This window comes from Falco cherrug, chromosome 5 (genome assembly GCF_023634085.1).
Source record: "Falco cherrug isolate bFalChe1 chromosome 5, bFalChe1.pri, whole genome shotgun sequence".
Lineage (NCBI taxonomy): Eukaryota > Metazoa > Chordata > Aves > Falconiformes > Falconidae > Falco > Falco cherrug.
Window position 1 is genome coordinate 85,353,874 of NC_073701.1, and position 27,610 is coordinate 85,381,483.

General features: G+C 39.9%; 1 protein-coding gene across 4 annotated transcripts in view; it reads left to right on the forward strand.

The window, feature by feature from the left end:
* The window catches only part of PLXNB2 (plexin B2), a 267,982-nt gene that overhangs the window by 227,205 nt on the left and 13,167 nt on the right, over positions 1–27,610 (forward strand). For all 4 annotated transcript variants that reach the window (XM_055711145.1, XM_055711147.1, XM_055711146.1 and 1 more), the window contains 14 exons: positions 6,483–6,619; positions 7,260–7,427; positions 9,054–9,162; positions 10,393–10,620; positions 11,135–11,311; positions 11,768–11,907; positions 12,916–13,016; positions 16,204–16,433; positions 17,424–17,605; positions 18,363–18,429; positions 18,535–18,681; positions 21,952–22,108; positions 23,181–23,281; positions 24,180–24,264. In XM_055711145.1, the coding sequence (XP_055567120.1) occupies positions 6,483–6,619; positions 7,260–7,427; positions 9,054–9,162; positions 10,393–10,620; positions 11,135–11,311; positions 11,768–11,907; positions 12,916–13,016; positions 16,204–16,433; positions 17,424–17,605; positions 18,363–18,429; positions 18,535–18,681; positions 21,952–22,108; positions 23,181–23,281; positions 24,180–24,264 (2,029 nt within the window). The remainder of the gene's footprint in view (positions 1–6,482; positions 6,620–7,259; positions 7,428–9,053; positions 9,163–10,392; positions 10,621–11,134; positions 11,312–11,767; positions 11,908–12,915; positions 13,017–16,203; positions 16,434–17,423; positions 17,606–18,362; positions 18,430–18,534; positions 18,682–21,951; positions 22,109–23,180; positions 23,282–24,179; positions 24,265–27,610) is intronic.

Here is a 27,610-nt window from a genome sequence, read left to right on the forward strand (position 1 = left end):
CCCCACTGTTAGCCAGATAGAAGCTGTGCTTTGATTCAGCACCAGCAGACCAGAGAGATCTAAAATGTTGGGAGCTCTCTGAAAGCATTTTCAGCCTGTAAAAGGTATCTTTTACTAAAATTGTAATCAGAAACCTGAAGAGATAAGAGGTCACCTTCCTAACTGTGCAAAAAGACTAACTGCAAGTCATAAAATATTAAAGATTAAAAAGTTCATTCTAGATTAATAAACAGGATGATTAATGTAAGCTGAAATGTGAATGCTCAGAGGGTCTGCAGTAGCTGTATAAGAGCAGCAGTCATGTACACTGCTAATAAGTAAGTTTGCGTCTAAATGTGACTGTAAGTCGAAAAGGCATGGAGATAATTTACCCTCTAACATGCAGAAAGCATGAGACTAAAATGAAAAATATATCAGCATTTCTGTGAACAGATTTGTAAGTAGGAGGCAAAGGATACAAATAGAGCAAGCAAAGAAGAGATTTCTAGCTGTGATGAAGAAAACAGGACACTGGAAAATGGCCTGAGTGTGAAGTCACATACATACTTGGGCCAGTGTATAGCTTTTTGCCAGTATTTTTTTTTTTTTTTGCCAGTACCTCTGTGCTGACAAAGCACAGAGCACCTCAGAGGACGTACTTTTGCAAGACTATGGCGTTACTGTCAGGCAAAACCAAAAAATATAGTTTGTGAAGCTCAGGTTAGTCCCTGATGCAAAGATAAGGCAGTGGCACACAGGAATGCAAACACCACGTAAGAAAATTCATTGGTATTACAAAGAAAATAAATGAATTTGCTACCAAACAAACTAGTGCTATTTGAACGGTATGTACTATAAGGAATGTACAAGGACTTAGAAACTGTCATTGTCTCACTGCTTCAAATTGGTGCAGATAGCCACTGCTTTGAGGTAAATGGTATCAATGGGATGGGCACGGATCACAGCCACAAAAGCAGAAGAGGTAACATACCTGTAGCATTATTATTTTTCCAGCAAAGCTGCCTCATGGTTATCAACGTGCTGGGAAAGCTGCTTATCAGTTCAGGAGTACTAACCCAGCAACGTGGTACAACATGGGAAGGCAGGGCTGCAAGTAGGCTTTGAGTTCTTTAGCTCAACGTTATTACACCTAAGTAGGATTTAAGGAAGGTTTTTATGTAAGATATGTAAAATGCTCAAATTTCCCATGACTGACAAGCTACAATCTGTTTGGCCCTGCAGGCAAGAAATCCTGTTGAGGTCAAATTATTTCTTTAGGGTAAACCACGCTGCAGGGAGCAAGTTACACCCATTGATGAATTGAACTATGTGATTGTTGTAGGTCCCTTCCAACTGAACTATTCTAATGTATTTTATTCTGAATAGCATAGTCGTGGGTGTGCTTGAGTTTCACCAAAACTGCAAATCCGCTTCCTAACACAGGGCATGATCATGAGGGCGTAAGGTGGTAGGGGGTCTCTGTGGAGGGAAGTCACTCTGCTGGGAGATGATTTACCAGGCTTTTTTAAACTAGACTATCAAAAAACCCACATAATGAGGTAACCTGTTATTGCAGAAAATATTTGTGCTCAAACATTAACCTACCTGGAAGACATGAACAATATTTTCCTGGTTCAAAAAGAGAAGTATAGACCTGAAAGAACATTCCTTCATTTCAAGGAAAATAAGAAGAGATTGAAATGTGTATGAATTGTGATTTTGTACACTTTAAGGAATTATGAAACAAGGGTTAAATTAACATTTGTAGGGTTGTTTAAATTTTACTATGTCCATGAGAAATGAAGTACTGCCAAGCCCTCACAAAGGCTGACGTTTTCCAGAATTATTACAAGACTTCTAAAAATTTCATATAGGACACATAATCAAACGTTCTGCTTAGCATCATAATTGCACGGAGCCACTGCAGCATGCTTTTATAGTGGTGCGCTGTGCTGTGATGTTACAGAAAGTGTGACTTCCCTTGGGCACCTTCTGACTGAACCAACAAAGATCCCAAGGTGCAGAGGGCTGAAAATGAAAGCAGCGTATTTATTATGACAGCAGGCGTACTTCTGATTCAGAGACTGAAATGAGAAAAGGGCAGAAACAAGGAGAGAAGAAATATCCCTGAGGGGATTTGGAAAAGGTGACATCACTGATCATGCAGCACTGGAGGTCCTAGGTTTATCAGTGCTGTTTGTAGGGTTAAACATTCGTTATTGGTTGAATTAAAGGGTGTTGCCTCTTGGTAACAGCACCACTTTTATTACCCCTCAAAAAAAGGGTTGCAGTGAAGGATTTACCCTTTGCCCCATGTTTTCCTCTGCAAGGAGAAGGAATCTCATGCAGGGCTGTGGTAAGCAGCATAGAGCTGTGGGTTAGGTGCAGCTTTGCTTGACTGTGTAAGGTAAGACTGTAAGAGAAGACTAGGCCTGGCGGCTTCCCGGGGTCTGAGCCTTTGTCCCACTGGTGGGTGACATGTCAACCATGTGAAGTGGCTGCCTTCTCCTTAGGTAACACAATTCTTATTGAAGGCTTGTACCACCACTGATCGTACTTTTTCAAATTATCTTGGCATTCAGCGAAATATCACTGTCCTGCTGATTCTATCTACCTAACTGCGTTTTTGAAAAATGCTTCCTGGATGAGCATTTGGATAACCTAAATCTTTATCTTTATTGGTACTCTTAAGAAGACTGCCAGGTGGAGCAATGTAGCTTTGCTCTTGGAGCCATCCATGAATACTTTAGGACATCACTGAAACTTGCTCGTAGCACATTGGTTTTGCAATAAAATGGTTATTAAAATTGTTAACATTCTTGGTAATCTATTTCAACTACTTATTCTTTCTGGCAGGTCCTTAAGAGGAAGGGAAAGGGGGGGAATGTGAAACAGAAAATAGGAGGTTAAAACTAATCAAATCATTTTCCTGACACGTTTATGGTAACAAAGTGTTACTATACAATGCTTTGATTTAGCAGTCATGCTGAAGAATTCCTCTGCACACAGAGCATGGTTCAGCTTCTCCTTATTAGATCATCTTATGAGGTGTCCACATTATTTGGTCTCTGGAGAGCTCTTGGTATTTGCAAAATTACTTTAAATACATTAAATATGAATACTTTGAATTAAGCTGTTTAAAATAGCCCTTCGAGGAACTGCTGCAAGATCAGCGATTAAAGAGAAAATACAGGTTAAACAGAACTATTCCATCTCCTCCTTGGCTGCTACCTGGGTTAGCTGCCAGGATGGTTCTTGCCTTGGTTTTCCATTCAGCCTGAAGTGCAGCCGAGATGTGCCTGCTCTCGGCTGCAGCTGTGCCGTGGGTAGGGTGAGATGTGGGTGGCGTTTTCTCCCCTCCGGTGTAGCTGGGCTTTAACTTCCAGCAGAGTTGAAGTCCTTCTAAGAAAAAAAAAAACCAGTTTCTGAGGAAAATGGAACACATATTTGTTTCACTTCCCCCTTGCAGCTGTGTTATTCAGAGATAGATTTGCTGTTTGGGTACCTATACATCCCTTTTCCTAGGGAGGCAAATGTAGGCACCACTGAAAGGTCTGCCACAGACAATGGTGCTGCTCAGTTCTGGTTTAAGTTCGTGGTTCACTCGATATTTACTGGTTGTTAAGAACAGAGCTAGGTGACACCCTGCCAGCCAAAGTTACCCGTCAGATAACCCAGCAGAGCTTTAACAGCACAATTATTTCACATTTTTGCAGGAAGAAAGGAATACGGCTGTCCAACAGAAGTTCCTAGCAAGCTTCCTTGCATTTTTTATGCTGAGGTTACAGAGAACAGTGCTGTGTGATGCTTCAGAAACCTTTTCTTGTTCCTTTCCTTCCCAAGTCTGTCTTAGGGGCTAGGCTTTCAGTGGAGGTAGTATTTAGGGAAAAGGCCACACATTTGAAATAGTTTTTCTGAGGTTCAGGGATAACTAATTTGTCCATACTGATTCTTTAGTGGTTCTTGGCAGATATTTTTGTCTGAAAGCTGTCCCAGACATGTTACGCAGCTAATCATTGCTGTGGATTTTTACTGTGGATGACGCAGAGGCCCAGCATGCTTAACAATTCATAGCAGTTAAAATTTCATTTGAATTTAATAAAAGGTATTACTGTTTTCTGTCTGTGTGGTAAAGTTACACTTAAAATATTTGATATGTTTGTATAAACTATTTACTGACTGTGTGTTTTATATATAATTTTGATTGTAATTTTTTTAGCAACAAAATTGTGTTACAAAAAAGCACAAATGAGTTTTTCTGTGGAGTACATGTCTAGGCCTGTGTTAATTTAAACTTCAAGTGTGATTTTTAAAACTGACCCCCTCCAACTTTTTACCTACCCTGGCATGACTGACTTCAATTTAGCTTAAATTGGCAAGCAATTAAATCCAAGGAAGAGTATGCACAGAGAGGGTTATATAGACCTACGCGACCAAGTTTTAGTCAACTTCTTTATATTGAAGCAAGGCTCTTTTTTGCTTAAAAAATACTGTAAAATTACTTTGAGTCACTTCCCTACGTAAAATCTTGTAACCTGAGTGGTGTATTAAATTAAAATTAAATCAAAGGTTAGTACATGAGAGCAGTCATATGCTGCAGCGACGTACATCTTGAGGAGTGAAGGGTTTACAAACAGATTTCTCTCAGGGAAGAAAAGCAATTGACACCCAATTAGTGTTAAAGCATATCCCTAAAGCTCAGTGACTTGAGAGCAAATTACAGTTGTCATTGTGGGTTTGTGAAGTGAGCTGAACCATGATGCATTCCTTCAAAGGGAAGTTGCTCAGACATGAAGGTATAAGACAAGCACAGCAAGTACGAGTTCTCCGTGTTTCTGTAATATCTGTGCTTCAATGAAACAAATTTGTAAAGTAACTATGTGGTCAATTGGATGCATTTTTACAGATTCCTGCTGCTTTGTAAAAACCTGTCAATGGCTTACTGAGCTTTGAACTAAACTGTGGTCCCCCTCCTCTCTGCCATTCATGGGCCCTTGGTTTTGTAGCTGTAAGCTGTCAGAGATGGCAGTCTGTGCCTGAACAAAACAACACGGGGGAAAGGCTTTTGTTGCACGACTAGTAAGATGTGGGCTTGTAGCTCTCTGTTTCTGAGCAGGGCTTTTCCTCCTTAGAATGGAAGATCAGCACAGTGTGATGGTGATCAGGGAAACCCTCAACAGCAAGGGAAGTTTTCGAACTTCTTTGCTTCTCCTTATTTGCATATGCTTCATACAGAATAGCTGCAAGCCGCGACTTTATTATCAGTCAACCATTTTAGCAAGATTATGCAAGAGGAGGAGGACAGCAGATGTCATTTACAAAAATACATGAGATTGGGAAATAAGCTTATGGCTTATTGGACTCATTTAAGGAAGGCTTGTGTTTGAATATGGATGAAGAAGCACAGTTATACATCAGAAAAGGCATTGCCTATTCACAGCCTCCCTGAGCTGTTCATCTGGTATGCTTTAGCAAACGCAGGGTCCCTCGTAGCCATGCTTGGACGTGGCATCCTATCTGTGCACGTGGCAGCTGGCTGCATGGGACCACCTTGCTGCCTGCGTGCACCGCAGCTGCCGCCCCAGTGCGAGGGCTGTAGCATGTCTGCAGACCCAGCCAGGCAGGCAGCGCTCGCCTGGAGCTGGCTGCTAACCCATCTCACGCAGCTTGCACAGCTTCAGTCATCGTCTTGATTCAGCAGCTTCAGTGTTGTCCTAAATAACAACACTTTTCTCAATTGGAAGCAGGGACTACTTAGTGATGAAGTAATTAAAATCAAATTGTCATAGCTCCTGGAATACAATCACGGAAACAAAGACTGAATTGAGAACAAAAGGAGGGAAATTATTTGATAAATTTAAATATCTAACAAATTTCACAACAATTTGAAGTGTGTCTGCTTGTTGCGATTGGTTTTAAGAAATCTGCTCCAAGGTTCTAGGTGCATAAAGAAAAGCTTAGCGTTTTCTGATTTTCTTTCTTTGCAAGCTCATTGCTCAATAATAGGATAACAGTTTTACCACAATTAAGAGCCTTACAAGATAAAGGGAATCATGTTCTTTCTGTTCAGTATCAGTTTTTAAAACCTTGCTCTGCCTATCATGTGGCTGACACAGAATGTAGAAAAAGGTAAGGAAGGGTGAAGACAGCCATAAGGAAGAGAGAAATCTTAAAGTAAGTATGAAAACAGGAAATCCAACGGGAAGCTCTCACAAACTTAATGGCAGTTAAGTCTACATTTTTAAAATAGGGAATTGAAATTCATGCAAAGCCTCATAAAATATAGTATGGAAAACATAGAATTACATTCACATCATCTGTTACTTCTTCCTTCAGCGTGAATAATGAAAGATTTTGTTTTAGTTTAGAATTGTCCAACATTATTTTCATTTTCTTATTTTTCAGGTAGTAATATTAAACTTCTGTTAGCTATTATATCAATTAATACTGGTGTAAATTTCATTTTAATTTTCCTAATTATTTTGACCATCTCCTCTTTGCAGGAACCTCGTCCTTCTCGAATAAGACCTGAAAGTGGGCCACAAGCGGGTGGTACCACACTTACCATCACTGGTACAAACCTGGCCACTGGTTCCAAGAAGGATGTTAAAGTTTCAGTCGGTAGCCAGCCTTGCAATGTGTACGTACCCTGAGTAACTAACAACAGAGAGCTGTATCCTAACAAAGCACCAACCTTTTCTGGCCTTTAGAAATTAAACAAATCCATTGTCTAGCTCTTCATGACGCAACCCATGCAATGGAGTTCTGCACGTAACATTCAAACAGAAATTACTCAGAGGATCCAGCTGGAAGAAGCAGCTCTGAAAACAACGAAAGTGGGAGAGCGCAGATATCCAAAGATTTTTCCAGTTTCAGCTTTCTCTGCTGGACTGGCTGCTCCAAACCCATCCATGCTTTCACTCAGCATCTCAGTGGTTCTGTTTAAAGTCCTTATCTTCTGCTGCCACTTGACTTGTTCCTCTCACTTCTTTTCCCTTTTATTAATTGCTACCCTTCTCTTCTGCCCAAAAGAAGAATGACATGAAGTATGCTGACATTGCATTGTTCTTGTGTTTGTACACTACTCCTTTTCATATCCTACATCTTTTTTAAAGATCTAAGTGATCTGAAGAGAGTGTTGTCTCCTCTTATAACTACTCAGTGCCTAGCAAAAATAGAGCCTTGTTTTTGTTGTTTCTGGGGTCCTACAGTAAAGAGTATAAATCACCGTAATGCTAGTAACTGAAGATGTTTCCTCTTCTTTTTCTTCTCCAATCTAGCACTGAATTTGGAGATGAGATTGTTTGCATTACAGGACGTAATAGCAAGGTTGAAGCTGTTCAAGTCACAATGGTCTATGGGGACACAATAATTAGTGTACCACAGCTATTTTCATACAGTGAGAATCCTACTGTCACCAAGTTCCTGCCAGTAAACAGCTTTAGCAGGTAATGAAATGTTTTTCATAACTTCATTTACAACTGGGTTAATATATGTGTCATATGTAATAAACCTATTGCATATAGGACTATTTGAAATAAAAACTCCTGTACTCTAGGCATGCATGCATTTGGATACACAGAGTTTCTCATCTTAACTGCAGCTGATGTTTGAAAATATTCTGTTTACCTCCAAACTTTAATCCGCACTTCAAAGGTAAATCTTGAAACCAGAAAAGGTATTGGGCTTCTTTTAAATGAAAATGTCTCAAAGAAAGAGCTGTGAAGCATTTCAGCATGATGTCAGACACCTGATCTTTGCATTACTTACAAATCCTTATCCTACAAGGACAACCTATATAAAAGGTTTCTAATGAAAAAGTTTTTAACAGTTCTTCTGTGCAGCTTTTAATAAGTATGCTGGAAACAGGAAAGTTATGGCTTGTTGTCTCTTTGTTCTATGAGGCAATAAAAGTATCTTTTTAGGAAATCTAGATCGGGGTGCTCAGTAGTGCTTTTAAAAGATATACGCTCTTCTGTGGTGGTGATCACTAACACCCCATCTGGTGTAGCTGTTCCTTCTGGAAAAAAAGCTCACCTAGTACTAATTGTGGAAGCAAAGAAATGTATGCCGTTCTTACATTTGTAGCAATATGGCAGATCTTCTATATAAAAGTCCTTGTGGCATACCTCTGGTGTTGAAAGTCATTCTGTGACTGATACAGGGACAAACTTGTGACTTTGATTCATGTTGGTCTCTGCTGTTCCCTAATATTCTGGTCTTTCTACTTAGTGGGGTACAGTTGGCAGAGAGAGACCATGATGTTTCCACTTTCTTTCGGTAAAAAGAAGTATAACATCATGAGCTTATAGATAGGACATTAAAAATAAAATTGGCTGTGACTTCTCTTGGAGAAATTGGTACCTATCTCCTTGAATATTGAGTAGTCACTTATGTAACATATGGTTTGTTTTTAATATTTGGTTTTGATTTTTTGTTTGGGTGGGTTTGGGGCCTGGAGGGTTTTTTTGGTAGATCAATAGTGATTTGCCCCAGGGGATTTGAAAGACTTCTTTCTATATACAAACCGAAGCTTACTTTCTTGGATTGCTTTGAGGATTGCTATCCCTCTAAATCCATGTTACTTCGATTACTTTAATTCCCACTGGCAACTTGCTTGCATTCTTCTTGTGTAAAGCATTATTTTTTAAACAATGTGTTGCAAATGAAAGGCAATAGAGAAGCCAGGTCCCCGCAGACCTGTGAAAAATTTCACAGGAAAGTCTCACCTGTGTCTCTGTGTGTGTGGTACATGGAGTGATTTTAACAAAACCATTAGAGAAATAAAACACACAAAGATAGGCATCAGCGAAAAGCCACAAACACTGACAAAGGAATTTCTGCTTTTTTTATTCTGCTATTTTAAAATGAGTTTGAAGTTGCCATTGCTGCTTTTTAAATGCAGTGGTCATCGATAGCTTTAACAGAAGTTCTTTTTGTAGGATATCTAATTGTCACATAGGCATTACATAGCTGTTTTCAGTGGAAGTAGTGGCAGTGCAGGATAAAGCCGTCTATGTCTGTGGTAGTTTGCCAGCCAATGTCTTGACTTCTTTTTTAATTCTGCCTTTCAGTGGAGGGAGAAATATTACAGTTACTGGAACCGGTTTCGAGCTCATCCAGAGTTTCTCATTGGTGGTATATGCAGAGCGTCCAGAAGCAGGGAAAATGAATCGCAAAAGGGTAATTTTCTTTCTTTCACCCCAAACGCTTCACACTGGATGCATAACATATAAGCTGTTCAAAAAATGCATTTAAATTTGCCCACTGGACTTCATTGGGCTTGGAGTGGAATAAGGTTTGAAGAGAATTCTGGGTCTGTTCAGGGTTTCTGTGAAAGAGCCTGCTCCTACCATCTTGACTTACATTCACTTGTACCTTGCTTTAAAATTATTTTCATTCAGTATGTATAAGGATAGAAGAATGAAGCTTCGAGTGGTAAAGTGGATGTATTTCAGGATTTGAAAGTGTTTATATTTTCTTTATCTTTGTCCTTCTTCTCCCTCTGCAAGCTTTAGAGATTTGCCTGACACAGGACCCAAATCCAGACAATACTGAGTACTCAGCTTTGCACAGTCAGTGCCTTCTATTTTCTCACACCTCAGTGAACTGGGTCTTCTTTTCTTTCTTGCTTCATGCATATTCCACCTATAGCAATTTCACAAAAAGTTGTGAAAAATAGCATTTTTAAAAAAAATCAATATCAGAAATGTGGGAGAAAAGCTGTCAAATTGTATTTTTCAAAGTGAGAAACTGAGGCAGTGATAGAAGAAATGTTGAGGGTACCCGTTAGTGTTGTTCGCTGTGGTTGATGTTGCTGGATGGCTAAACGAGTTTCTAGGATAAAAAAATTTGTGTAATTGGGGGTGGAGGGCAGGTTAACTAAGTTGTTACCTTAAGTAGTTGTTTGACAGGGCTTTTTTTGTGTTGGTTTTTTTTTTTTTTTTTTAAATGGAAATTTATTCCAAAATTTCGCCTAGTAATTTTATTGAATTTCAGTGAGGTATTTTACAGTGTCTGTAGGAAAGAATCTACCTGAGCTGCTTAATGGTACAGAAGATGATCTGGATTAAAGCCGCTATGTTAACCTCTTAATCTTAGAGCATAATTTAATGATATCAGCCCAGTGTGGTACAGAGCCACAGAATTTGGAGGCAATGGAAACTGATCTGTAGCCTAAGCTTTCTCTGCCGGCAGCTGCTAGAACATAATGAATTAACAAATGTGTTTCCTTTTTCTTTCTTTCTTTCTTTTTCTTTTTTTTTTTTAAATACCTTCTACTATGTTATTTCTGCTGCATGGAGATGGTATAAAGCCAGTGGTTTTATTTCTAAGCTAAAGTTATCAACAGTTATGTACAAGAACATGTCAAACTCCAAAATGTGCGTGTTCTTCTTGTCTTATTTCTTACAGTTTGATGGAAAGGTTGTTACAAGACTCAATGAAACCACAGTGGTTTTTTCATCTCCACCAATACTGGAAGACCCAGAAAACTATAACATTACCACTATTATTTTAATGGACCATTATCATTTGGCTGTAAAAAATGAGAGCCACTCCTTTGCCTATGTTGCAGACCCAACCTTTGAAAACTTCACAGACGGCATCAAAAAACAAGTCAACAAGCTTATTAATGCAAAGGTAAACTTGTCAAGAGATGGTGATTGCTCATTTTTTCCTTGAAGCATGTATGGAACTTTTCTTTCCTTTCTCAAATGTTTAACAGAAGTTTGGTACCATACCCAAAATGCTTGGTAGAGTCCCTTACCACTGCTAATGAACACTATCAGCTCCTCTTTACTCCCTCCCTCCCCTTCTCAGAGACAGTTGCTATCTTTTTAGCTATACGTTTGGTTTCCTGGGGAATCCCCCTCCTGGTGAGCCTGGCATTTGGAAACACCCTCTACCACAGAGCTCCCAAGGGCATCTCTGGGCACACCCCACCATCCCTCTGGAGGGCACATCTCTTCTCGCACCACAAAGAGGAGGAATTGTGTAATTCCCAACCTCTCCGCTCTTCTGTACACTGCAGTGCAAATCACATCTGCTGCCAAAAATGATCCAAATGGCAAGTTGCAACTCAGAATGTCTTGTCTCCCAAAGCTTTGTGATGATGACTTAGTGATGATGACTTAGCCTTACATTTGCTGTCTAGGGCAGTAACCTGAACAAAGCCATGACGATAGACGAGGCCCAGGCTTTTGTGGGTGATGAGCCTTGCAACATAAAAACGCTAACTGAAACGGACTTGTATTGTGAGCCACCAGAAGTACAGCCTCAACCAAAGAAACGGCAGAAGAGAGATACCATCAATAACCTTCCTGAATTCATTGTAAGTTACCTTTTCAATAGAATTTAATATCATGTGTAAGTGACACTGATACAGTGCTTCTTAATTGAAGTAATTTATTCTCCAAAGTTGTAGTACTGTGAAGAAACTCTTTGCAGTTCTTTCTTACTCCAGCTTCTGCCTACTGTAGAAGACATCACACGTAAAGAGCATTCCCAAGCTGCCAAATGCCTTCTACCTTCATTGCATAGGAATGTAAAATCGTAGCTAGACAGGCTGGGGATTTTTCTTCTTATGCTAAGCAAAATAAAATTGCTTCATGGAATAAAGTGCTGGTGACCTAAATTCAGTATAAAATATTCAGAATTCTTTCCTTTATTTGGCAGTTTGAGCTAGAAATTCACTTGTGAGAATTACTAAGAATTTAGAATGCGACTGAGAGGTGAACCACTGTCCATTTGCACTTTTTGAGACAAACATCTGTGCTTGTCTAACTAGGTGAAATTTGGACTCCGGGAGTGGATCCTTGGAAGGGTAGAATATGATACACGTGTGAGTGACATCCCACTGAATCTTATTTTGCCGCTGGTACTTATTCCTATGATAGTGATCATCGGCGTTTCTATCATCTGTTACAGGTAAGTTAATTTAATTAGGTGGTTTTGCTGTCCTGAAGTTTTCAAGGTACTCCCTGATTGTTTTCAGCTCACTCTGCAGAAATTATCATCTTTTTTATGAACTGCAGAGTTTAGGAAAGCAGTTACAGCTGGAAATATGCATGAACACCAATTTATTCCTCTCACGCGCACCAAATTCCTTGGTGTCAGTCAGCCCAGTCTGTCCTTTATACATAAGTACAACAATTGGTCCCAGGCTTGCCAAGCACACAATTGCAGACTGAGTTACACACACACATTCTTGAAATGGCAGCTGAAGTGCCTCTTGTGAAGGAGATAACTTATTCTGTATACATATCCATCAGTGTTTATGCTGCCTCAAGTCAGCACTGTTGGTCTGAGCTGGGTGGATTTGGCTAAAGGGTCATTTTGGCCTTTCCAGCTGAGATAAGTGTTACCCACACACAAATTTCATGATTAATAGTGAATTTCATGCTTCACAAAGGGCTAGGACAATGTCTGTATTTCACTTAAGACCTACTTAGCTCAATTTTAAGGTTAGTAATGAGGGCCTCGTGCTGAAGTATGGGCTGTACTTCACTGAGCACTAATGTTCTCATGGACCTCTTGCAACCTTCTCTGTTCAGTCCCAGACACACTCCTGGGTGGCTCAGAGCCAGTGCAGGACATGTTGCAACCGATCTTTGTTCAGTACATAAAACTGAGTTTCTGTACTTAATGTGTGATTGAAAGCATTTGTAGCTACTGCTTACTGGATTTTAAATTGCTGTCCCAAGTATGCTTTGAAGTGGGAGGCCTGTGATGGTGCCAGGTTGATTTACACAGAGTGGAGACTTGGTCCACTGTTGCTGTTCTCCTCCTCCATTCTCTTTCTGCTGCCACTATTTAAAAATAAATCAAAACCAGGAAAACATCCTCCAGTCCTTTGGCTTTCCACTCAGAGCTGTTGCAAATTATTTACTTTTGCAGTTTGTAACTTTTTTTAAATCTTACCTCTATTCCATAAAGACGCAAGAGCCAACAAGCAGAACGAGAGTATGAAAAAATTAAATCACAGCTTGAAGGCCTGGAGGAGAGTGTCAGAGACCGGTGCAAGAAGGAATTCACAGGTATGACAGATATTTGCACTCCTGTGGGTCCTCTTGAGAAATCAGAAGATGGGCTGAAGCAACGGTGCTAGCTCGCTAAAACTATCTTCTGGGAAGAAATAATTAGCAAATCTTAGTAGTCTTGATTACTGACATTGACATACAGCCGATATTTTGCTATTATATATGAAAACTATGAATAAAATAAAATAGGGAGCTGAAGTTATTAAAGGAAATGGGTAGTTTTAGTCTAAAGAAAGCAGAGTTAGCAACTGGGAAGTAGAAACTAATTGATATTGGGGTTACTTATAGCCCTGAATATGAATGGCCATTGATAAGAATGAGGTAAGAATGTTTTATAGTGACTGACTATGCACTTACAATTTAGCACAATGCCCGTACGTGCCAAGTATTCATGTTTAAAACTGTTTTCAGAGCTGCAAAATTTATTTGCAGCAATCAGCATACAAAGGGATAATTTTGCAAGCTCTCAGGAAAGAAATAGCATTTTGCCCTGTTTATCATGGGAAAACCTTAAGCTTGATTTGAGGAGCTAGCTAATTGTTCTGTGTAAATGTAGAGGCATCATCTCAGGGAAGGCAGCGGGAGGTGTGAAGGCTCAGCATTTCTACATGTTGAACTACTCACTGCAACGATTAAATTAGGCAACTGAGTGCAAACATTGCAAATATTGGCCTAAATGATTACCATGAAATGTCAGCTCATTATCTGAATTATACTTGCTGTTGGGTCATGTTGAAATAATCTCTCCTAAAAAAAACTCCACTTTTTATTTCTAAGGAGAAATAGATTATTTCATATTGACAGTGGCTAAAAAGCAGGATTGCATTAAGCAGCAATTTCAGGTTAGAGTTTGAAATTAATTTAAGAATCTCAGGGTATCTCAAAGATTTTGGCCACGCTGGAAACCTCTCCCAGTCTTGTTTTTCTGGCATTCATGGGACAGGATGTTCTTTTCTTGTACCAGCTTGCTTTCTGTGGAAAACTGACTCCTTCCAGGTTCAGGACACAAACCAGAAGCAAATCAAGAACTATTCCCAAATTTCAAACTGCATTTTGAACTGTGAGAGGATCTATCAAGGTTAACAGCCCTCCCTCTCACCACCTCTCCCATGGAACTTCTCCATTTCTGAAGGGAGAAGGTGCGTGTCTCTTATTGACACTGCTAATGGGAGGCTACAGGCTCCTGCTGCATGTTGGGTTGAAGGTTTCCTCTCTGCTCCACCAAGCACAATCAATGGGGAAGCAGAATGCACATCCAAGGAGTTATCTAGTTCCTAAACTGCATCCACCTTGTCTGACCTCAGCAAGGCTTTTTACAATGTCTCCCATAACACGCTCATATGTAAACTCAGGAAGTGTGGGCAGTGCGGTGGGCTGAGAACTGGCTGAATGGCAGAGCTCAGAGGTTGTGATCAGCAGCCCAGGGACCAGCTGGAGGCCTGGAGATGGTGTTCCCCAGGGGTCAGTGCTGGGTCCAGTCCTGCCCAGCCTTTCCCTCGGTGCCCTGGATGAGGGGACAGAGGCACCCTCAGCAGTTTGCTGGTGATACAGAACCGGGAGGAGCGGCTGATCCCCCAGGAGGCCGCGCTGCCATTCAGCCAGGCCTGGACAGGCCGGAGAGCTGGGTGGAGAGGGACCTGATGGAGTTCAACAAAGGCCCGTGTGGGGTCCTGCACCTGTAACCCCAGCACCAGCACGGGCCAGGGGTGACCTGCTGGGGGGCAGCTCTGCGGGGAAGGGACTGGGAGTGCTGGTGGGCGGCCAGTTGCCCATGGGCCAGCGGTGTGCCCTGGTGGCCAGGAAGGCCAGTGGGATCCTGGGGGCATTAGGAAGATCGTGGCCAGCAGGTCGAGGGAGGTGATCCTGCCCCTCTGCCCTGCCCTGGTGAGGCCACGTCTGGAGCGCTGTGTCCAGTGCTGGGCTCCCCAGTTCAAGACAGACAGGGAACTACTGGAGAGGGCCCAGCGGAGGGCTACAGGGATGGTGGGGGGACTGGAGCATCTCCCCTGTGAGGGAAGGCTGAGGGAGCTGGGCCTGTGTAGCCTGGGGAAGAGACGGCTGAGGGGGGATCTTGTCAATGCCTACAAATATCCTTAAGGGAGAGTGTCAAGAGGATGGGGCCAGGCTCTTTTCAGTGCTTCCCAGCGACAGGACAAGGGACAATGGGTATAAACTGTAACACAAGAAGTTCCACTTGAATGTGAGGAAAAAGTTGTTTACCTTGAGGGTGAGAGAGCACTGGGACAGGCTGCCAGAGAGGCTGTGGAGTCTCCTTCTCTGGAGACTTTCAAAACCCACCTGGATGTGTCCCTGTGCAACCTGCTCTGTGATTCTGTAACAGTAAAATGAATCACTGAAGTCAAAACAAATTCTGGGTCCATATTGCAAAACTGTAATGTCAATAGCATGAAGTGCAGACAAACTGAAATACATGGGACCAAAGATAACCAAGGAAAGGGACATCAAGGAGGAAGCACAGATACCACAAAGCTGGAAACTACAAGATGCTTTTCCCTCAGCTGTGCTGAATGCTATAAAACAAAGAGGTAAATGAATGATTATCTGCAATAAAATTGCTGAGACAATACGTCACTGTATTAATTAACATGATGTTCTAGTCAGTCAGCAATATTGGGTAATTGGAAAGCCTTCAGCTAGAATAGCTGCTCCAAAGGATGGTTCCCTAATTGTTGTCCCTTTTAAGAACTTCAGAGCTTTCGAGTCCCACAGAATGTTTCCATCTATTTCAGTGAACCATTTAACCTTCTTCCTTCCTGCCATCCCCTTCCTTCCAATTAAATTAGCATGCTTTTACATTTTAAACCTTTCTTTCCTTGATTGCTTTGTGTTTTTTAAAATAACTTTTATTATGACCTAGACTCAGAGGGAATAGAATGTGCACTGGGGAAAAAAAAAAAAAAAGCCAACCAAGAAAACAACATAGCAGTGTCTTTTTTTGGCTCTGTGCTACAATCCTACATTCGTTCATGTCACCATAGGATTAGCTGTGGTCGTAGTTAATGGGGTAGTTGGTAAAAATAGCAATAGAAAATGTGAAATGAAATGGAGGTTTTGGTGTTGAGTTGCTTTTTCCATTAGAAGGTACCCAAAGAGATCATGTTGCCTAAAAAAGCAGCAGGCTTTTTTTACATGAACCTTTAAACTGTATTGCATATTATTCCAGATCTAATGATAGAGATGGAGGATCAGACAAATGATATCAATGAAGCTGGAATTCCAGTACTGGACTACAAAACCTACACAGACAGAGTCTTCTTCTTGCCCTCCAAAGATGGAGAGAAAGATGTGATGATTACAGGGAAGCTGGATATTCCCGAGGCCAGGCGGCAGACTGTGGAGCAGACTTTGAACCAGTTCTCCAACCTCCTCAACAGCAAATCATTTCTCATTAATGTGAGTACTGAAGTAGATACGCCTTGTCTCTTAGCTAGGCGTACCTGTGTGTGCAAGGTTTGCAAGCACAACTGAACCAAAATCATTAAAAATTAGTGATTTTTATACAGTTCTGATTCCACAGTAACCACTGAAGGTATGTGGCGTCACAGCCAGAGCTTCCTGGTGGCACGGAGAGACATGATCATATTTCTGTGCTAGGTCATGTAGTATGGAGTTAGTCAACATTGCAGTGGCCGTAGGGAAACAGATATTACCCAATCTGGCATAAAAAATGCTGTTACAAGTTTGTTTTAGCCTTTTAATAAATGTGAGCAGAGAATGCTGATTCCATTCTGGTTCATCACAGGAGTCACCTGCAGGTAGCCGTCTGCTGGAACTCTGGCCCAGAGAGGCAGAGGCTCCTCAAGTGGCCTATTCATCAAGGCTGATGAGTGCTCACAGCAGCTCTGAAGAGACTTCTAATTGCTCACTCTCAAAAACTGAGGCTGATTGTCAGACACCTAAATATAGATTTAGGCTTCTAAATTTTTCTCCTTTTTTGAATGAGGCCCCACTGCTGAGATAGTTAATGGTAGCATTACAGTTTACAGCAGATGAGAGCACATTCCCAGGTGTGCTTAGATTAGTGTCTTTGTAATTTGATGTGAAAGGACTAGGAATCTGGGGGAGAGGGGAGTTGGTTTTCTCTTTTTAAGACTTGTCACAGAACATCTTTTTTCATTTATTAAAGCATGCTTTTTAGATAAGGCTTCAGTTAAAGTTTATAAGCATTCCTTGTGTTAGCCCAGTACATTGTGTGTGTATCTAAAAACAAATTATAGGCAGCATTTTCTTATAAGTAGTTTTTTCAAACTTCTGAAAACTTTTCCATTCTGTGCTTAGGAGATCAATATTAAAATAATATCATTTGTCTTCTTAGTGCAGACAAGTTGAGGTTCTTCAGAAACCTTTCATCTAACTTGACTGTACATTTGTGTTCTGTTTCAGTTCATTCACACGCTGGAAAACCAAAGGGAGTTCTCTGCTCGAGCTAAAGTATATTTTGCATCTTTACTGACAGTTGCTTTACATGGAAAACTAGAATACTATACTGACATCATGAGGACACTGTTCTTAGAACTGATGGAGCAGTATGTTGTGGCAAAAAACCCAAAGCTGATGCTAAGAAGGTTTGCATGATTGTCATATTTTCTGTAGTTCTCTGGGTTTCTGTAAATGTATTCTTTTTGCAATGTGGCAGTATTAGAATGCCAGCTATCCGTGAAAGTCAGAAATAACCTGGCCCAAGCAGATTAGGTAGACAAGCTCACCAGGAATAGCTGTGGAAGGCACAGGCAGGACTGCTGGCGACAGATTTCCTAATTCAGATACTGTAGTGCAGAATCTGCATTGAGATTAGTGAAACATCTACCTTCAAACTACAATACTGAACATTTAATTTACTTTTTAATCTAATTTTATTCCAAATGATCTAGAATTTATACCACACATCATCTCCATGCTGAGCGCACATAATCAGCTTGCATTGTGCATTCAGTGAGGGCTTGCTTTAATGTTGCTAGCCTAAATAAATTACAAAAGACCTTGCTCTGTGTATGTTGTAGCTTTGTAATCTGTAGGTTATTTCCCAGTAACAGCATAACTGGGTTAATTTTTCAGCTCTTACAGTGTAGGCTCAGTTTAAGATCTTGCATAAAGGATGTCTGCTTTTCGGTAATGAACTGAAGGTACCTAGGAATGATGAGCGATACAAAGCACTTATCCTAAAGCAAGTACATGCTCTCAAGACTGTATAGGGAAATCACTGTATTAGGAGAGTGCATGCAGTTAAGCATGTAAAAATACTATATTTCAAGCAAGCAATGTTTTTCTTTAAAACTTTGTCATTAAGTACCCTTATACACAGGGTTGTTGGTTTTTTTTCAGATCTGAAACAGTTGTTGAAAGAATGTTGTCTAACTGGATGTCTATTTGTTTATATCAGTACCTCAAGGTAAGAGTTGAAATCTGTGGGGGTTTTTTACTGATAATATTTAAACATGCTGCATTTATTATATCTTTTGGGTTTGCTTTATTTCATTTCATTTCCTTTAAACAGGACAATGCCGGGGAGCCTCTTTATAAATTGTTCAAGGCTATCAAACACCAGGTGGAAAAAGGCCCAGTGGATGCTGTACTGAAGAAAGCCAAGTATACATTGAATGACACAGGCTTACTGGGAGATGATGTAGAGTATACACAGTTGGTGAGCAGAGCCATTTTTTCTTTTAAAATTAAGCCCTATAGCGTTACATCTGTACATACTTTTCTGGACTTCTGTGATCTGCACAGAAATTTGGGTCATGGGCAGAACTGTCAATAGTTTGACCAAAGCAAGTCTCCAAGCAGGAAAACTTACAAACTATCTTTTAAGCATTAAATCCAAGTCCTGCCACTGTGGAATCCATTTCAGTAAATCCATTTCATAGTTTCTGAAGTCTGTCTGAGCAGACAATGGTCAGTGTTTGGCTCCTTCCCTTTTCCCGTCTGAATTAACTGGCAATTGATTTTTGCAGAATTCTTGCACTAACATTATGCTTGAACTTTCGGTTGTCTTTCTCCCTTGTGATTGCTGCTCGTCAGCATATCAAACATCATTTTATAGATTATTTTATTGGTATACCAGGATGAGATCCTCTACAGTCTTGTGAGATGGCTCTGTAATTCTCCATAACACTTTATGAACCTATTTCTGCATTTGTTCCTGTGCAAGTCAAACTCTCCTGAACATGGGTAGCCCAACTGGTACTGAAGGGGGTTTATTTCCACCTAAGGAAATAATTCCCTGCAGTGATGAGGGGAAGCTCTCCTCTACAGGAAGTTCGGGAAACCCGTGTTAGATGCATGCTTCAAGTGGGATGAAGTGGACATCCTTGCCTCAGGAATTCCCCATCTGAGCTCCACCATCCCCTGAATCTGATCAGCAGTGCCATGGTCCAGTTCTATTATGAATTCTGCTTTGAGTTAATTGTGTTCCCTGCCACAAATTTCCAGCACTTTATCAGCCAGGTTCCAGTAGATGGATTCACTGTCTTTTTAAAAAACTGAAGTAGCCCACTCTAGCTGTTTAGGGAGTGTAAATTCTAGTTTTACTCTTTCTGACAGTCTTGCTGGTTTTCTTCAGGTTTCAGTGTAGAGCATATCAAAGATGCACAGACTGTCCTTCAAAGACCAACACAGGAAATTTTTTTCCTTCCCTTGATTTTTCTTTTATTGATGTGTTAGGAGCCATTTGTGGTTGTCTCCAACAGAGAAAGATGCAGTGACATCTCTGCAGTGTGGAAAGAGAAACAATAAAAAGCCTTATTAAGTCCCAGTTAAAAAAAAAAATCACCATTTTGTGTATTCTGAAGGAATGCTGATGGGAGGGCTGATGTGAGGAGATTGCTGTAGGATTTTCACTCACAGAATCACTAGACTGTGACCTAGACTGCCTGGGGGAAAAGGATATGCTGGGCAAGAAGTAGTATTTTAATTTCAATTGATATTTTGGGGATTAGTTGAGTTGTCATCTTCATATCTGAGCTGAAAGTGCCACCCCTAGAAGCCATACTGAGTGGCAATGCTGGTTATATTTTCTGTTGTGTATAGAGAACAAAATTTACTTGCACTGTACATCATTTAAGATTTAATGGCAATAATTCTTCATTCAGTCTGTTTCTTTTCACAAAAAAAAAGCCAATGCCTGCAATTAAGCTAAATGAATGCAGTGTGAAAGCAGAAAATTTGTGTATGCAATCAAATGTGGGCACAACAAGCATAGTAGCTAGATATTAAACATTATAGCATCGTACAGTAGCAGTATTTGGTCCAGATTTACAGATTTCCCATCAAACAAAGATTTTATCTGTGTGCATGTCCAGAAGATGATGAGATATATGTGTGTGTATATATATATATGATGAAATATTATGAAAGGGATTACTATTGCTATGAATTATTGGGCTCTTTAGTATGATGATGACATTGTTGTGGTAACTGAACAGTTAGAGAGCATTTGTGCACCAAGGCAGGTAAAAGCTTGAGTTAATTAGTTCACTTCTGCCTGAAAGTGAGACACGGTGGGAAAGTACGGTATAGAGCAGTTGTCTGCTTTCTAATTGTTCTTATTTAAAAGATGAATCTGTTTTGCATTGCTGGTTACACTGACATGCTGCATACTGAAGCAGCAGCAAAATCACGTCTAATTACCATAAAGCTAATAGGAAAAGGAAGGTGCAATCTTGTGATTAGTTTGAGAGTTCTGTCAGGGGACAGTGCAATCATGTTTAATTTGACTGCCGTATGGTCTAACTTTTCTTCACTATTTAAAAATACCAGCCATACAAATTTATTTATGAGGTATGAGATTATAAATTCAGGTATTATGGTTAGCAGAACTGTATTATCTGAGAGCTGCGATGCTTCAGATGTGCCTGGCCTCCAAAGCTGACTAGCAAAAGATCCACGAGGGCTCTGAGCTGTTGTACTGATTCACCTAGTGAAAGAAGGGGGCTTTTCATAACGTCTGTTTGGTTTTGGTGTTTTTTTCCTACTGGGGAGGTTTCCTGGCCATTGTTTTCTCATTTGCTTTTGTCTGTATTAAAACTGACACTTACATAGTAAAGCTACTTTAAAAAAAAATTACTCTAGATTTAGCAGATTACAGGCTTTCAAGATATTCTCTTTAACATTAAAAAAAACATGTCAATATTATCAGTAATATTTTGGAACTTGCATAAACTACTTAGGTGTATTTCCTGGAGCTATTAGAGTTATTGTGACAATAGTAATCAGTAAATTAAGTCTTCAAACACCAAATATTATAAAAATGGCTTTTATATATACATATATGTGTGTATTTATATATCTCTAATGAACAGCTGGTCACAGGAGGTAGTTAATGGGAGCTAAACAAGTCACTGCTCATCAGTTGAGCCATATTAAGGGATCATATGTACAGACCTAGTCTGCTCAACTTGAGAAGTAAACCACAACCATGAAGACAGCATAAAGGAAGGCAAAAGCACACAGTATTCTAGGAGTTCAGCAAAGAGCAGCTCAAATGAGTGTTGGGAACTTATTAAGTTTGGGCACTGCATTACTTGTGCTTTTCTATGTTCCAGGTTATCAGGTTATATGAGAAGCCTGTAACTAGTCAGTAGTCCAACTGCTTTGTTCTTGTGTGTCCCTTTTTAATAAATTCCCAAGACTCGATAATAGTAGCATATTAGACATGAGTAAATCTGTTGTGCATCTTTTCTGTTTTGTTATAGTGGGAGGGTTTAGTTGGAATTTATGATGGCTGGTTGGCTGCATAACAGCAAAGAATCCCTCAGATAATCCATACTCCCATTGCAAATATGTGTTGCTAGGCAATAATCATTGCACAGTGAATTTTAGATATTGTTTGCATTTAAATTGCCCAGAAAAACAGGTTCAGAGGTAATTCACCACTGATTTGTCTTAATAACCATGTACATTCTCTTTTTTACAGACAGTAAATGTATATGTACAGGATGGAGGAGCCGATTCCATACCTGTGAAAGTGCTGAACTGTGATACTATATCACAAGTAAAGGAAAAGATAATAGACCAAGTCTATCGAAATCTGCCATGTTCTCAGTGGCCAAAAGCTGAGAGTGTAGTTCTTGGTAGGTGGCTACTTGTGATATTATATTGAGCAGGTGAAGCATGTTGTGATTCTGTATTTTCCCCAAAAAAAGTATATAAAAGCAATTTGTTGCGGGGTTGGTTTTTTAAAAAAAAAAAAAAAAAATTGAATTCATGTTCAGCTGGATGCAAAATTACAGCATTTTGCAGCAATCTTAATATGCATTAAAAATTACTGCTTTCTTACAGAGTTCTTTTTCCTGACTCTTAAAGTTTTGATATACTGTCATTAGTGTGCAAAGAGCCTATTAATGACTGTTAGCACAAATGTATTCATGTCTTGACAGAGTCAGTATCTCAGGTGCTAATTAATGTGATAATGACAGCATGGACAATTAACTGATGGAAAAGTAATGATGCAGTTTCAGAAACTGGTACTGATTTTGACTTGCCTTTATGATGGTTATTCAAGAGTTATAACTTACAGGAGCTGCATGTTGAGGAGTTGATGAGCCACCCAGCTAATCCTCCTTGAAGGCTTTTAAAATTGCTGTTCTCAAGAAAAAAAAAAAATTATGTAATGTAAAATGCCTAATATTCTCATAATAATTGTTCCAATTAATAGTTTTGCAATATCTTCATTACTGACTTAATCTGAAAGTACAGGATGCAATTCCTGCTCTTAGAAAATCCTACTGAATTCCCTAAAAATGCCTTGTCTATTCTGTGTGAAGTCCTACTCTATTTTGGACTGATAGCAATTTGTATTATTTTTATATATATATATATAATTTATAGTATTTATGTTATATATAGTATATTATATATATAATACATAGAATTATATAATTTTGTAATATTCTATTCAAAAGAATGTAACTTTGTATAGAAAATAATCAGAACTCATGTGCATGGTTAGGAATAGCTCATGCAAACTTCTGTAATAAAGACCAACCTATTAAGCAGTAAAAAACACACATCTTGGCATGTGCCAAATTACTTCTTTTAATGTTGCACAATGCTTCGCTGGTTCTCTAAACGGAAACATTCTTGGAGTAGTTATTTTTACACATTGTTAAAAACTGTTTTTTTCTCATTTTAATTACCCCTTAGAGTGGCGTCCAGGTTCTACTGCACAGATCCTCTCAGACTTGGATTTAACATCCCAAAGAGATGGCAGATGGAAACGTATCAACACACTAATGCATTATAATGTAAGGAGGTGTTTCAGAGCAGTTGTTCACATCTGTTAACTGTTCTCTTGTAATAAATAAAATCTTTATTTGTTTTTAGAGAAACTTCTGTGCTACATAAAGAAACAAAAAAACCCCTAGCTCTGGGTCTAGGCAATAAAAGCTCGGAAATATGAAAGTCTAGGTCAAGACATATTGCCTGAATGTCTTACCAAAAACTCGTCACCTAAATGCCAGTACTTTGATTTCGTCATCAGTGCAGTGTCCAAATCCAAATTCCCCTTTGAACATTCTAAAGCTCCTTTTGTTAGGTCTTGTATTCATCTCTTCTGTTTTCTGCCACTTTCTACCCCTGAGAATTGTCTTTGTCCTTGCTCTGCTGCTAAACAGATTTTGGGTTGGTCTGGTTTGTTCAACAGCCCAGTCAGGAGAGCAGATGTTGATGCTTTTGTACATTCTATTTTAGGTTTCGTACTATGCACTCTACCAAGCACTTGAAATGCACTTATCTTCCTTTGTATGCTGTTTATTGCTTTCTTACAGCATATATTCTGATTAGGAAATATAGAGTGAGTTAGTTTTCCTTCAAAAAACAGACAAGTCTGATTCTTCATGATAAGCCCCATTTTTGTACAAAGGGTGCCTGCACCAGATTGATGAACCCCTTAAGTCTTGGAGCTGTTTCTAGCATTTTCAGTAATCTTAGAGGAGGTGTTGATGGCATGTCTTAGTAAGGGAAGGGGAGGGAGTATGTTCTGAATTGCAGAGCCAGTTGCCAAAGAAGCCTTTGAAGGGCAGCATTATTCATAGGTCTAGATTCCCTGAAAAAGATCACAGAAACTGCAGTTTAGGTTACGAGAAATAGGTTCAGTAGTGTGTACTTCTTTCAAATAACATCCTTGTGTTTGTATTTTCAAAGGTCCGAGATGGTGCCACGCTCATCTTATCAAAAATGGGAGTTTCCCAGCAACCAGAGGATAATCAGCAAGATGTCCCAGGGGAAAGTAAGTATCTTGTGGCCTCCCTACCTCCCAAGATGACTAGAAGTCAAAACCCACTCAAGAGGAATGATACCGCTCTCTTGATCTTATTTTTCGAGCACGTCTGTGGAGCTAGATATTCCCCACCAGACTACATGGGTCTTATTTGTTTTGTGTTACTCACTCTAGACTTGCAATGGTTTTCTTTGTCCTCATTATTAAAACCTTAAATAATGGGGCTTTAACCCTAATTGCTGTGCATCCATACCCCAGCTTAATAGAAGGCATTCTTAGCAAATATTTCCTTGCATATTTTGTTTCCTAATCCCACTACATCTGCAGTCAAACCATATGTTTCATCTGTGCAAAGCTTGATTTCTTTTTCTTCTTCTTTCTTCCTTTACTTACTTTCCTCTCCACGTTTCTTCCGCTAATTAGACTGAGAATTGAATGCAGTGTTCTAGATGAGCCACAACAGAGACCAGCTCCCCTTTCTGTGACATAATGGGTCCGACGCCTTTTTATTATTGCATTTCTTGCAATTAATGTTGCCTTGCAAGCTCATCTCTGTAAATTCATATTTTGTGTCTCCCTCCCTTTGAGTGATGTTTCACCAGCTACGCTAGCTTGGTTTTTCCAGGGTTTGTTAGTTGGCTTCATTTATTCCATACATGTTTTCTCCTTAGATGCAGCGTTTTCCACAGATCCTTTCTTCTTTGTGAGATTTGCAATCCACTGTAAATTAGTGTCAGGAATTCCCATATAATGTTTCCTCTCTTTCACATCACTGTTGCAGCTGTTTCATAATTCTTGCATTGCTGTTTACTACAGTATGCTGGACTTCTCAGCACGGAAGACAACCTGTTAGCTTGCAACCTGTCTTTTAAAGCTTTTATGTCTACATGTTAGTATTCTATCTAGACCAATTTCCTTTATCTCAAAATCTCTTGAGACACAATATCCATTACAGACTAAAATGCACTCAGATTTTTATGGAAATACTTACTTGAAAATTTATGTTCTTGTCACATGTGTTTCCTTTACATTTAAGATGTTCGGTTTCTCTATGTTTTTTTATCCTTATATTCAGTTATTTTACAAAAGGTAGAAGTTAGATTTATGGAACAGTAATTGTTGAGATCGTTCTTCCTTCTATGAACTCATTTGATATGCTTTTCTGTCTAGCACTTATTGCAAAAGCTTCACTTAATAGTTTCATTCCTTTAAACAGATTTACTGATCTCAGATTTAATAGGTTTCAAGGCCTGGGCAGTCACACAGATTGGAAATAGTATGCCAGAATTGTATATTTTTCAAGAAGATGGGTCTCAGCTGATAGCTCGGGCATATATTGCTATTTAACTTAAATGTACAGACTTCCGTTTAATTTCTATTGACTGTTGGACAGGAAATTAGGACAGGCAGAATTACTTGCCATTTACTTTTTACTCTGTCCTCCTGGATGCTTTCTGTTGAGACTCTTCCCAGCATCCTTGAAAGGTCTTTTAATTGTCGTGGCTATACCTTGACTGCTATCCTCTCACCCCTTTACTGCAAGTGCCTGCCATAGTGGGCCAAGTGGTGGCTACTCTGTCATAGCAGGTGCCAACCCAGCATGTTAACTTAAAAAGTCATCCATTTTAATAAAGAGAACAGTGAAGTGCAGCCAGTGAGCTGTTTCCTAGTCCCTGTTCAGTTCGGTAGCACGAATTGCGGAGATAACTGGTGAGACGGTAGTTGCCTCCACTCTAAAGAAGTGGAGTGGACCATGAATGGAGCTTGATGGTGTCCTTAGCTTGTTTTGCTTTCTTAACACAGAGCAGTGTTCAGTCACCCATTCTGGGCTGTCAGTCTTCATCCTCCCCACCTCTCTACCCTTGTGGCAGGCAGTAGAGGACCGGACCATGTGGTTTTCTTTTTTTGCTGTGTTTGTGGGGTTTTTATTTTTCCTCCTTCTCTACAATTATATCTTTAGCTATGATTCAGTATGGTGAAGCTCTTTGAACATACGTGATCTGCATTCCAAGATGAACTCCTTAAGTTATACGTGTGGCATGCTAAATTGTAAAGGAAGAGCAGACTTCTGGGGGCAGTGCTGTCACACAAGGGCTCTCATACACCAGAGAAGAATCTGCAAAGAATTGATCCCAAAGTCTGGGGTGAAGACAACTTCTGCCATGTTTATTCTCCACATCCTGTCTTGCACCATGGTAGAGTACAAATTTGGGAAGGCGATGTTTTGTGCCAGCCTAGCCCATTTTCTTTAGTGCCAGAGGGTCCTCTGAGCTATCTGGTGCCAACTTGTTCTTTTGGAAAGCTATAAAATACTACAAATGTAGCACAAAGCAAGAGTTTGCAGTAAGAGTGATTTGTGAGACACTATGCATATAAAAGGGACAGGAGAAGATCAGAGGCTTCCCCTCCCACACATACACATTTATATGACACAGGGATTTACAGGGTTGGAATAAACAGAAATCCTATCCCAGCTCTATGAAATGAGGCCTGTGACAAAGTGGTTTTCCTTTTATTCAGAGTCTCTCATTAACTTGCACCTTTTGCATTGAGAAGTGTCAGCTGAAGCCGTTGACTGTCTGCCAAAGTACTAGGCTTTGCACAGAACAAAAATGTAAAACCGTGTTCAGAGGTGTTGCTCTAAATCCTGGCATTGCTTCCATACTGCTTTTGATTCAAAGCTTCTAACAGGAAGACACTAGAAGCTGGAGGTTGTGACAAATTAAATGCAGCATCTTTTGCTTCTGGAGATAATAAATGCAATTACTAATTTGTGTCAAGATGGAGAATGGTTTCAGTGATTTCGTGCTAGTATTTCTGTACTGTAAGCTAACAGAACATGCGCTGTTATTCTGGGGTTTTTCTCCAGGTTTTTTGTTTGGTTGATTGGTTTCTGTGTTTTCATTCTGAATAAAAATAGACAGTGTTGCAGATCAGAAATACTGATCAGCAGATCTGTGTAGGGCAGCCCTTTTTTCACCCCCATGGAGCAGTCTATTCACAGGCGGGGAGGAGACTGGAAGGAAGCTAACGAGCTGCAGGCCACACAAGGGGAAAGGAGCTGTTTTGTCTCTCACCGTCTCACTTACCTCCATCATGTTTACATCATGGTTCATACCACTACAATTAGTCACCGCAGTCAATGATTGGCATTAACTCCTCCCAGCATTATTTTATATTGGCCAAAGAATGTCCAAGGGCCAAGATTAAGAGTTTGGGGGGAAGCTTTTGACTCAGTGGGCACAGTCTTCTCCCTGCTTACGGCTTGACATCTAATGTGGTTATTGCAATAAAAAAGGAGGTGTTTTGCCCTACCTTTTATTTTCTTCACCTCCTACTTTTCCATTGGGAAAAA